Source organism: Hemicordylus capensis, chromosome 11 (assembly GCF_027244095.1).
Source record: "Hemicordylus capensis ecotype Gifberg chromosome 11, rHemCap1.1.pri, whole genome shotgun sequence".
Classification (NCBI taxonomy): Eukaryota; Metazoa; Chordata; class Lepidosauria; order Squamata; family Cordylidae; genus Hemicordylus; species Hemicordylus capensis.
In genome coordinates, this window is record NC_069667.1 from 2,489,393 (window position 1) to 2,502,261 (window position 12,869).

General features: G+C 49.3%; 1 protein-coding gene across 5 annotated transcripts in view; it reads right to left on the reverse strand.

Annotated features, from left to right (window-relative positions):
- Positions 1-12,869, reverse strand: part of AMOT (angiomotin) — a 42,926-nt gene that overhangs the window by 24,018 nt on the left and 6,039 nt on the right. For 3 of the 5 annotated variants that reach the window (XM_053273789.1, XM_053273791.1, XM_053273792.1), the window contains exons 2-5: positions 7,640-7,792; positions 5,275-6,241; positions 2,265-2,739; positions 1,296-1,440 (exon numbers count right to left, since the gene is read on the reverse strand). In XM_053273789.1, coding sequence (XP_053129764.1) covers positions 1,296-1,440; positions 2,265-2,739; positions 5,275-6,188 — 1,534 coding nt within the window. In that variant the 5' untranslated portion in view covers positions 6,189-6,241; positions 7,640-7,792. The remainder of the gene's footprint in view (positions 1-1,295; positions 1,441-2,264; positions 2,740-5,274; positions 6,242-7,639; positions 7,793-12,869) is intronic. The other 2 variants (XM_053273793.1, XM_053273790.1) reach the window with 2 other exon arrangements.

The following is a 12,869-nucleotide window of genomic DNA, read 5'->3' on the forward strand; positions in this document are numbered from 1 at the left end:
AAAACCAATCAAGACAGTTGAATCGTTAGCACTTACCGGAATGGTCATTCTCCTCAGTGGTTGGAAATGTGTCCAGGTTGGGTTGCTCCTCCTACCTGCTTTGAGACAGGGTCCATCCTGAAAAGGCTACTATGGAGGCCGCATTGGAGGGGCAGCCCCCTCAGCCTCCAGTACAGAGCCCATGACAAATATGGAATTTGCTATGGAAGGCCACATGGACAGTGCCATTACTACATGAGATCCACAAAGGGTCAATTTGCACTTTTTGTCATCTTGATTCCTCAACATGTCATCCCCATCTTTGGGCAGAATTGCCCCCCTGACGAGGGCAGCAACAACAAGGGGCACCTGAAGCATGTCCATCACCATCCTAGGGGCTGTATAAAGCCCCCTCACTGGCAGAGGAGGGCCCCTACCAATCGCAAGACGGCCACTGCTCTGTTGAAGAGGCCAATGCAGAAGGGAGATGGGAGGGAAAGCATTGACTCCATCTCCCTTTCCCACCGACTCCACTAATCCACAGAGGAAAGGCCAACAGTCAGAGTGGGAAGATAAGAATAGAGAAATCAGCAGCACCAGAGAACAACAGAGGCACCTGCTTTGGAGCAAGACAGGGCAGAAGACTGGAGGCTGAAAGGGCTGCCCTCCCACGCGGCCTTCTTAAGCCTTTTCAGGACTGGCCCTGTCGTCTCGGAGCAGGTGAGGAGCAACCCAGCCTTGAACACACTTCCCCACTGAGGGAGAATGGACGCATCAATATTCACACACACACACCCCCCAAAGATACAAAGTCACCTTAAGTGGTACAGCGGGGAAATGCTTGACTAACAAACAAAAGGTTGCTGGTTCGAATCCCTGCTGGTATGTTTCCTAGAATATGGGAAACACCTATATTGGGCAGCAGCAATATCAGAAGATGCTGAAAGGCATCATCTCAGACTGCGTGGGAGGCAGCAATGGTAAACCCCTCCTGTATTCTACCAAAAGAAAACCACAGAGCTTTGTGGGCGCCAGGATTCGTAATTGACTTCTCGGCACACTTTCTCTTTTACTTTAGAGCTACAAAGCAAAAGCATCAAAACCCACAGCGGGGCATGTATCATACCTTTATGAGAACCAATTAAAAACAAATCAGTCCTACGATACTGACATATTGGCCTGAAGATGCAACATTTTCCAGCGGTGACACCAACTTCATGAAACACCCTCCCAAAGGAGGCTCACCAGGATCCAACTGGCTAAAGGACCTTTCAGAGGAACCCTTGGGCTCAGCTGATTCTGGCGCGTCGTCTTACCTCTGAGGTCCCGGTTGAAGTCGTGAAGCCTGCGGATTTCCCCTTCCAACTTGTTCCTCATGGCCTTCTCCAAGGCTTCCCTCTTTGAGGATGACTTCTCCAGGTTCTTATAGGCCTCCGAAACTTGCTGAATTTCCGTTTCCAGCTGTAGCCATTTCCCCAAAACACACACAAATGCACACAAAGCACACGTTTTAAATATTTTCTGTGGACAACATGTAGCAGTGTGTGAACGTTACATATGTGTTGTGGAGTGCAGTGGAAAGGTTTTTGCTTTAACCTCCTTCAGAGAAAAGCGTGGGCCAGCCACCTTGTAAAGGGCACCCCTGCCCCCAAGGAGCTGAGACACACGGCCAGGGGTGCAGCGAGGGGAGTGTGGTCCTGTGTCCACACAATGAACATGGGTGACCTCCCCACTTGCAGCTGTCTCCATGGCAGTGTGCACACCCACGCACACCCTGCACTCATTTCCCCACCCCATGTTTGCTCCCCTGCTCCAGCTGGTTGCCCACCGTCCTTCCATTGGCCAGGATGGAAGGAATCTGGCCAATAGAAGGGGTGGGCCTGAGAGCTGGGCAAGCAGCTGGAAGCGGCTGGAGCCCTGGCCAGGGGAGGGGGGAGTTTGGTGGCTCCCAGATGCAGGCACAACAGGTTCTTAGAACCCGCCCACCCTATTACAGCTCCGCCCCCACACACAGTACAGTTCTATCGCTTGGCTGGCTCTGCAAGATGCCTAGAGGGGAAAGCGCCCGGGAACCACACCTGAGCGGTCTTGAGCTTCATTTGGGGAGGAGCAGGATGGAAGTGGGTGAGCCAAATGAATCTGGAGCACCCATGAACTTGGGGTGTTACACACTCTAGCTGTGGCATTCTCCAGGAGAGAAATGCAAATGTTGCCATCCTGCAACCCAGAGAGAGAGAGAGAGAGAGAGAGAGAGAGAGAGAGGCAGACGGCCCAGCCTGCCTTACCTTCTGTAGCCTTGCCACCTTCTCGTAGCAGCCGTCCAGCTCCTGCCGCAAAGCCCTGTTCTCGTCCGACAGGATCTCCACCATCTGCTGGGCCCTGGAGACGATGGCAAAGGGGTCGACTGGCATCTGCTGATAGGGGGAAGGAGCTGGAGGCGGCCTTGGCATTGCCGAGTAGGAATCTCCTGGCTGGTGCTGTTGCTGCTGCTGCTGCTGCCCAAGAACCGGCTGGCAGAGGCGATAAAGGTCTCCCTGGTGGACTTGGTTGGGCAAGAAAAGCGGCTGCATCCGTGGCAGAGAGAAGGGGTCTGCCTGGCTGGGTGTGAGCAGCGACTGATGCTGGGAGGGAGACAGCCTGGAAGGCGGCAGCGACTGCAGTAGTGTCAGAGACCCCAAGGATGCTAGCGAAGACGTGGGGCTGTGGTGGTGGGGCGGCCTCTGTTGCAACTGCAGCTGGAGCGGGAGGTCCGGGTGTTGCCTGAAAAATCAGCAACAACAGCAGCAGCAAATTTGGACCCATTTTCACCAAAGCAGCCCATTTCTATAAGCTAGGAGCACTGTGTTTGAATGGTGGGTTTTATGTCTTTTTAAAAAGTTGTTGTACCAGAGCCTCTGGTTGGGGCAGTTTAGAAATGAAATGCAAAGAAAAAAATAGATAGATAGATAGATAGATAGATAGATAGATAGATAGATAGATAGATAGGAGCCGGAGCTTTGGACTAAGCTACTGCGGACCTCACATTCCATTCTGGGCTGCGGGTGGGGAATTGCTCCATGACCAAAAAAAGACCCCTTCAAAAAATAAAAATAAAAATCCGTGTCCATAGAGAACTCACATGTCAGGAAGAGGCCTACACCAAGATCCTCCTCTGACATGCCAGGTTTCTAAATGCAGGGGGCTCTTTGGTTCAGGAAAAATGCAACCAAAGTCGAGGGGACACGACAGTTTATACAAAACACAGGCGTGGGGCAAAATAGACAGGAAGGTGTTGCTTCCTCTGCAGTAGCTCTAGAACTTGGGGTCATCCAGTGGAACTGAGAGATAGGAGGCTCAGGACAGACAAAAGGAAGGACTTCTTCGTACCACACCCACTTAGTTTATTCCAGCCATCTTAAACAACGATGTCTTCCAGCAACTTATGGACAAGCCCTTTTCAGCATAAGCATTGTGGGGCTGTGGGGACACATCCTGCTCTCTCAAGATTCCCCTGAAAGCAGTGGGTGCGGTTTCAGCAACAGAAAACAAAAGGTTTTGTTTCCTTTACATCTATTAGGAGCCACATTAAATATTATAGGTAAGCCCAGCCCTACTAAATACCTAAACCTCCGTGGATAGGATAAACTGTAGGGACTGTCTGACACGATCAACGTTTTCTGTGCTAATTAATTGCAACCTTGGTATAGCAGCGGATCTCCCACCTTTCCTTTTTGCTTCTGCTGCCTTGGATTTATGGACTAGGAATCTGAGGGTTTGTTTAAGTCTTCCAATTGTTCAGGCCTATAAATAGTTCCCTTCACAATGGGGCGATTGAGGTTTTAAGAAGCAGCCCAGCCAGTCTTCAAAAGATTAAATTTCAGCTTCTCCCAGGCCCACTGGGAAGCATCCTAGCTTTCTACCCCCTGGAAAAGATGCCGCATGAATGTTTTAAGTCTAATCTGCAGAAAAGTCCCAAGAGAAGGGGGGAAAACAAACACTATACACAGAGAAGTCGTCTACCAAGTTTCCATACAGGATCCTCTCCGACAGGCACAGACCAGGGCAAGGAAAGCCTCAGGTTTAAATAAATGAGAGTAATAATGTTTTGCTTTCTCCTCAGAAAAGGTTACTCGCTTGGTAGCCATGCAAAAGAAGAGATTGGCTAGCCAGGAATTAGCATGTTGTTACCAACACAGCAACCTTGAGATGACACAGGATAGAAATCCAATTAAATAAATATGTAAGAATTCTGGTATCTCAAGCCAATTGCCTTTGAGCATTTGCAAAGTATCTCCGCCTCCCGAGAAAACAAAACATTTTCCTCCTAAAAGAGAATTTAAGGGCAAAATGTCTCTGAGCGTGCATAGATCGTCACTGCTGAATTAAAAAAAACCCCATTCTGTTTCTTTTTAAAATGGATCCAAGGGCAGAGTGCTCGGCCTTTCCAAAAAGCCTCACGCAACACAGGATTATTTTCCCTTCTGGGCTCAACATGCTCTTATTCTGGCAGAGTAACCTGCCCAGGGAATTACATTTTGGTCATGCCAACAAAATTCTGGCCAAGTGGCCACCCGATTTCCCATTTGAGCAGATGTTCAGCCAAAGTTGTCTGCGAAGACTCTTGGCAAACTTTGCCACAAAATTCAGAAAAAATACCAGCCAAGAAATATCAGCAAGAGAAACCTCCCCTTTTCCCAACAAGCATCAGAGAGAATGAAGGGCCTGCTCACAACTCAAGACACTGCCGATCACATAAGCAAACCCAATTGGAAGACACCCCCGCCCTATCCAGGGTGGCAAAAGGCTCAAAGCAGCACAGAATCTCCTCTCCACAATACCCCCGTCCTCCGACGAGATGGCCTCTTGCCTGCTTTTGAAAAACCCCTTCGTGGCCTCACATACATTCATTCACATAAGCTTCAACCCAAGGTTGTCGATGTTGGGGCACATACGTGTGTGTGTTTAAGTCAGTCAATAAATAAAATAAAGAGACATCTGGGATGGTCGACATGACCTTTCCCGCAGTGTGGAAGGAAACGGAGACCCTCCCGGCTGGGTCATCAGCTGGCTGGCCAAGCCAAGGGAAGGAGAGCGTGAAGGCCGACATTCCCACCCTTTGGGACAGGAAAAGCGGTCATGCTCAAGCACAACCAGACTCATCACTTGAGGCACAGCCAAGCAGAGCTCTTAGACGGGCTGCAGAGGAAACACAGAAGGGCAACCACATCTCCCAGCAGCACCGACAGCAAGGCCTTCCCAAGCCAAACTGGACTCCGCACATTGACAAGAGGGCAACGGAGGAGTCACTCCACTTACCTGACAGACCCGTACTCTGGCGGATGCTGGTACCTCATCATGGGCGCGTCGGACCTCCCTGGCTGGGCCATGCGGTGGTCACTGTAGAAGTGCCCAGGCTCCTGTGGCTTACAGCTCATGGGCGGGGTGGACATGTTTTTGTAGGGATACTCTGGAGGGGGCCCCCTGTGCTCCATCCCCTTCATGCTTGGCTGGGGAGGGGCTGGCCCAGAGTTCTTGTACAAGTCGTTGGTCTGCTGGGAGGAGAGTGGAGAAAGCGGCGCACTCGTGACCGGAGCGTGGGCCTTGACCCCGCTGGTGGCCAACGACAGCTGCATCAGCCTCTCGCTCAGGGAGCGGACGTGGCCTTGCTTAAGGTCTTTAAGTCCTTCGTCCTGGTGGACCTTTCCGGGGCTCACGCGCTGCACCGTGGGGCGCCCTTCAGTCCTCATCTTCTGGTTGGAGACGCCTGTCACGTAAAACGCTGCCCCAACGCTGGCGTGCGGCTGGCCCCGGAAATACTGAGACTGGACTTTGGCTTCCTCGTAGGTGGGGAGGTCTTCGCTGTTCTGCAGCCGTGGGGAGAGCTGCTTCTCCATGATGCTGTTGTCCAGCTGGATCTCCTGGCCCTGGGGCTCCTGGCGGGCCACATGGGTCCCCGCCTGGTGGTCCTGGGGGCTCAGCCCTTCGTTGGCCGCCCCGGGGCTCCCCCCGCTGGCAAAAGGGGGCGCGTTGCCCGTGGCCTGGTGGTGCAAAGCGAGGAGGCTGCGGCTGTCGTTCGGGTTCCCATAGCGGAGATGCTCCTGCAGCAAGCGCTGTAAGACTGTCGTGGCCACTTGCTCGTCTGAATTCCTCATCTCAGCTGCAACGCCCCACGGGGGGAAGGCGGAAGGAGGCCCCCAGCGGCCTGTCGCCTGGAAAGGGAAGGAGTCCATCAGCCTCCTGGTGGAAGCAGGAAGAGAGGAGAGGAGTCCATATCCAGGGTGCCCTGTAATAGCGATGCCAAGAGGTTGCTGACTACAACTCCCAGCATCCCCAGCTGCATTGGCCTTTGGCTGGGGATGACGGAAGTTGCAGTCAACAACCTCCGGGAATGCCTGGAAACACTGCCCATGTTCTTCCCCCATCATTTAGGTTAGCTGTGGGGGAGGAGCTTTAAATAATAAGAGGAAGCCCTTAATACCTTTGCCAAGGACCATGGAGCGTAATCCACTTTACAAAGTAACATCGGAAGCTGCCTTCTACTGAGTCCAGCCCTTGGTCCATCTAGCTCAGCACTGCCTACTCAGACTGGCAGCAGCTCTCCAAGATGCTAGGAGGGAGTCTTTCCCAGCCCAACCCGGAGATGCTGCTGCCAGGGAGTGGACCTGGGGCCTTCCGCATGAGAAGCCGATGCTCCACCAGTGAGCTATGGCTCCATTCCCTCAGGGGAATGTCTCACAGCAGACCGTGCTCATATCTTGGATAACCCATCCAAATGCAAACTAGGAGGGAACCTGCTTAGCAAGTCATGCTCAAGCAGCATGGATTCAAGTCCAACAAGAGCACTGAAAGATAGTCCCCTTACAGGATGGAGCTGCTCTGGAAGAGCCCCTGCTTGCTTGCATGCAAAAGGTTCCCATCCCCTCCCTGGCAGCATCTCCAAGATAGAGCTAAGAGAGATTCCTGCCTGCAACCCTGGAGAAGCCGCTGCCAGGCTGTGTAGACAATACTGAGCTAGATGGACCAAGGGCCTGACTCAGTATAAGGCAGCTTCCTATGAGCCCCTGGAGGCGCAGTGGTAAAACTGCCGCCCTGTAACCAGAAGGTTGCCAGTTCGATCCTGACCAGGGGCTCAAGGTTGACTCAGCCTTCCATCCTTCCGAGGTCGGTAAAATGAGTACCCAGAATGTTGGGGGGGGGGGGGGCAATATGCTAAATCATTGTAAACCGCTTAGAGAGCTTCCAGCTATAGAGCGGTATATAAATGTAAGTGCTATTGCTATTGCTATTGCTATGTCCCTATGTCAGCAAGACTGCATCAATACCTGAAAGACAGATTCACTGACTGAGGATACTGCACTGAAAAAGGGCCACCTATCAGACTATTGTGGCTGGAAGATCCTCTCTCCTTCTCCTTAAACACTGCCTGGGTCATCCCTTTTCTCCTCTCTACATGCAAATGCAGTTTTATGACTGTCAGTGAGTACTTTCCAACAGCAGATCAGACGACAACATGAAAACAGGCTAGAATCCCGGGCTTTGGCGCTACCTTCTTGTTTCGGAAAGGTGGTGCAGGCTCTGACGTACCCGGGAAGTGCTTTTGTCTGCCCCTCACCCCAACCCCACCTTTGATGCACAGGAATATATTTCAGTGGCTGAAAACAAACTGAAAGTGGTGACTCACCGATGCCCTGGACTCTGGCTTCCTCCCTTAGCCAGAAGGAAGAGTCCGACACATGAGGAGACGCCTCTCCTTATTTGAAAAGTCACAAGAGATCTTCTTCCAGTTCCCTTATGCAGTGGATTATTTTAGGATTCCCTCACGCTCTAGTAAGTTCTGAAAGACAAGAGATCACGGCCCATGGTAAGGAGTCTTGTACATAACCGTTCTTTCCATTAACAAGGTGCGCAAGACCCAAAAACACTGATGGACAGAGCAAAACGAGGCAACACACACCACAGAGTTAAGGAGAGGGTTGGGAAAAGCCTAGAGATGCTTTCAGGAAGCAGCGTTTAGATGTAGCCAACTGATACTTTATCCAAGCCTAAGTGCTCCTTGAGATTAAAAACATGCACAGACAGCCTCCATTGAGTCTTTGATTGTGCGAATTCCATGTTGCCAAGTCCAAGGAGATAACGCACTTAAATCAAACCTCCTCCTGGTTGGTTTGAAGGAATGTATCAAATGCAGCTGCCCACAAACTATCCAGCATTTAAAACCAAGCATTTGGAGATCAGTTAAGTGAACCCTTTCTTTAAAATAAAATTTTTTTTAAAAGGTTTTACAATCCCTACAATTCTCAAAAGTATATATGCTGATTTTTTTTCACCAGTGTAATTAACTGCAGGATACAACCATGTAACTTTCAAAAAAAATTAAAATTCCATTTCTTCTCAAGAGCATTAAAGGTAAAGTGTGCCACCAAGTCAATTTCGACTCCTGGAGCCCACAGAGCCCTGTGGTTTTCTTTGGTAGAATACAGGAAGGGTTTACCATGACTTCCTCCCACGCAGTATGAGGTGATGCCTTTCAGCATCCTCCTATATTGCTGCTGACCAATAGAGGTGTTTCCTAATCTACCCAATTCTCACATATAGTGCATCTGCATTTCTGCTGTACCCCAGACATTTTCTTCTGCTATTCCTGGTTCTTTCCACCATCAGCAATATGAATCTTTGCAGTAGTTAATGCATTGTAAACAAAATCCTATCAACAGGAATAAGCAGCTGAATGCTTTCAAATAATATCATCATCATCATCTCTGGGACATCCATCAACATATCATCCGTTACCTATTGGAACAGTACTCAAAATTCACGTCTAGTATATTCTGACCACAAACTGTGAACCCTTTGTAATCCTTTCTTTCACACAATGTGCAATTAAAAATGCAAAGGAGCCTGGTGTTGCTCACACGAAGTTGTTCCTGCCAAAGTCTCCAGCAGAGCATCAAATGTCAGAACCCTTGGAAGTGGTCTAACCTCCATGCACACTTCTCCACATCAAGAGCACAGCTAACTTGCCTGCATGGGCCCAACACACATCTCACTGAAACTAAACAAAAACAGCACAAAGACCTCATATTTATCCCCTGCTAACTGAGCAATGAGACACCTTTTTAAAGTGGCAAAGTATTTAGCAGGGGGAGAGCAACTGGCCCTATCCAGCCCCAGCACAGCATCCCTCCAGTGGCTGTTGCTGGTGTCTATCTTAAGTTTCTTTTTTAGACTGTGCACCCTTTGGGGACAGTGAGCCATTTTATTTATTTAGGAAGTAACTTGTCTAGGGAGCAAGAGGTTGCCGGTTCGAATCCCTGCTGGTATGTTTCCCAGACTATGGGAAACACTTATATCGGGCAGCAACGATCTAGGAAGATGCTATAGTAGTAGTAGTATGGTCACTCTGCCATGTAACACTTGGACGGAGCCGCTGTTCCCTCTAACAGGGATTCCCAGATGTTGTTGACTACAACTCCCAGCAGCTGTAGTGGCCTTTGGCTGGGGATTATGGGAGTTGTAGTCCACAACATCTGGGAATCCCTGTTAGAGGGCACACTTGGACAGAGCACTGCAGACATTTGTCAGAGAGCCTGTTGGGATCTGAGCCGGATGTGCACTGGCAAACACAAGCACCTCTCCTCTGTGTGCAAAAGTACAAGAAGTGAGACGCTCCGTTGGGAACAACCTGCAAAAAAACCTGTCTTTGGAAGAAGCCCAGCCTGGCCAGGCGTCTCATGAGGCAAAACTGTGAGCAGCAATGGGAACAGGTTTGCCTCCTCCCTTGGGAGGGCAGCAGTGCAGGTCAGCACACTGGCTCCCATGACTCACCCCCATCACCTGTCTTAACCGGGGCTTTGCCAGCAACCTGCACGTCCATCGTGAAAGGCAGAGACTTTGCCTTCTTCTTGCATTCCATTCGTGCAAGAGGGAGGCAACGTGCACGAACAGTTTCAACCAGGCGCTCTCAAACTTGGGGTCCCCAGATGTTGTTGGGGACCAGTTGTCAAAGTTGCTGAAGCTGCACCTCCCCCTAACCCTTTGGCCCTTGTGGCTGAGCATGATGGGAGTTGCAGTCCAACAACATCTGGGGCCCAAGTTGGAGAACCCCTGGTTTAGTCAGCTACGCAGTTTTCTGACACTCTCTGGGAGTCAAAAGCCAAGAACAGGATAACTGTGGAGGTCAGAGCAGGGCTAAGAGGGGGCTTCCCAATGAATGGGAAGAAAAAGTCCTTGAAGGTTTCCTGTAGGGTTCTACTCTGATCCCAAAATACTCATTTCAGCATCTAATGATCTTGCAGAGAAGGCAGACTGTGGAGATGAGCCATGAAGCAACTAGGGTATAAATGGGGCGCTTGCTAATACACAAGATGAATTGCAACAGAACAGATTTCCAACTTTCCCCATAACAGAATTCATGCAAAAGGGTAATCCTGAAAATAAGGCAGAACAAATCTCAGAATCCCAAATTCTAAGCTTGACCCCTCTAAAAAAAAGCCTAAAAAAACACGCAAAAATAAGTCCCTTGCATGTTCAATGCCTTTAGAAAAAGGTGAAAAGGAATGCAAATTTGTCCCAGTTAAGTAAACATTTTGGTTGAGAGCTCAAGAGAAACAGACCTCAGGTTGCCAGAGCAATTTATGCTTCCTAAGCTGACATTCAACTACCCTTTCCCCATTTCCTGTGCCTGCCAACTGCGTCTCAGGTGATCACACAGGTGTGGCACTAAGCAGGTGTATGGGTGAAGGCCAAAGTTACACATCCTCATTCCAAAGGGACCGAGTCACCCTTGCAGCAGTGAACCGTCACCTTCTGCTCATTAGAACCATGAGGTAACTCCACTGGGAATTGTACACCTATCCCTCCCGCATGAGCTCAGACTCCTAACTTCTAAGCCAAGGGGCTTAGAGAAAGAGACACACTAGGAACACTTCCCATGATCAGATTGCTTGCAGTTTCAAAGACAGCAGTCTAATTCAAATGCATCATTTAATACCCCCCATAATCACAATGTTGGGCAGAAAACAGAAGGCCTGTGTGAAAATGGGGCTCAGCAACCCCAAACTAGGATCCAACTCTGGATTGGGATCCAGGCTTAAGAGCAAATTAAAGTCTGGGCTCAGATAAAACCACCCATTCATTGCCAACTGTGACTAGAAGTTTCTAGTCCCCTTCTTCCGCGCACAAAGGAGGCTCATGAACTTGAGTCTATTCATGCTTGAAAAACCAAGCCATGGCTTGGCATTACGTATGAACACAATCACTGCGGCCCAGTTCAGATGCAACGACAACCATGGTTTACCATTATAACGACAAGCCACAGGAAACCTCAGCCTGCACACCAGGGTTCCATCACATTCTTTTTTTAGTCCGCTCGGTTAACCTTAGATCCCGCTCAGGTTGAATCAGGAAGGCCTCACTCTGAATGCTTGTGTGCGTGCACTGCCTTGATGCTGCCACCCAAAACAAAATGCATTCTGCACAGAGATGAAAAGAATTAGAGAGAACACTGCTGCACACTCCCTGCGACCCTTCTCCTTTTGCATGAGGGGAAGACGTTGGAAGATTCCACTTCTGGTTTTGAACAAACTGTCAAAACGTGGGAAGCAAACCAGGATCTGAAACCACAGTTTGACCCTGGTTTGTCTGAACACGCAGACACTTTCAGTCCCTTTTCCCCATGCACAGAGGAGAAGAGGCAAGGAGGGAGGTTCCCTGGGGCTTGCAGTAGCTCAGTCACATCACCTAGCCTCCCTCTCGGTCTCCGTTTCTCCATCTGTAAAAGACAGAAATAACCATGACTAGTTGCACAGGAATACTGCAGGGCCGAACAAGATTATAAAGCCCTTTATACTGTAAATAGTAATTAGCACCCTTTCACAAAGGAATTAACATCCTCTTAAGTGATTTGGGGCTAAAAATATAGGTCTTCAATGGTAAAAGCTAAATGTTACCCTAGGAAGTTAGGTAACGAGAGATGGATTTGTCTCAAATGTGTACTACTCCAGTAAAAACTCTTGTTCAGGTGACTTGAATGTTTCCCCATCACTGAAGTCCAAAGCTCAACCCCAGAACGTTATTCAAGGGAGTTTTCCAGGCTATGAGGAAGGAGAAAACAGCCTCGACTCCCCATATGCCACTCCAGGCTGGCTATGTTCCTGTCCTACATTCTTTTAGAGTTTTGCTGGATCCCAATAAAAAGTGTTCTGCTCTAGGCCAAGTTTTCCAAAGCGAACCATAGCTAATGTTAGAATTCCTCTACCCAGATTGAATTGCAGTTTCAGAATCAGTTAGGCAAAATATCTGTGCAGCCAAACAAGAGCTGGAAGACTTATCCGAGATGAAACAGTGAAAATTATGGAACAGAGGTGCGTGCTAAATTTTTTCTTTTTAATGCAATACTTCCTAAGTAGAGAACATAGCACTAGTTCGTTTCTCCACGTGATTGAGTAATGCAGGCATCTAATTCCATGGATAAATGTTAATGACATTTAAAGGGTTAGTCCAGGATTAGTGTTTCTGGACTATAACTACCATCACCCCAACTACAGTGGCCAAAAGACAGGGATTATGGGAGTTGTAGTCCAACATCTGCAGGAGGGCCAAAGTTGTGCTGCCCTGATGAACTAATGGAGCCATCCACTGTTTACCAGAAGTAAATCCCACTGAGTTCAACGGGGCTTCCTCTCATAGGAACATTGGAAGCTGCTTTATACGGAGTCAGACCTTGGTCCATCTAGCTCAGTATTGTCTGCACAGACTGGCAGCAGCTTCTCCAAGGTTAGAGGCAGGGTTAGAGGTGGTGGCCGGACATTTACTGCCAACTGACTGTAAGCTCATTGCAACAAAAGCCTGTATTTGTCACTCTGCCAATCACAATGTAAGCTGGCAACACTGAGTAATTATAACGCTAGTGG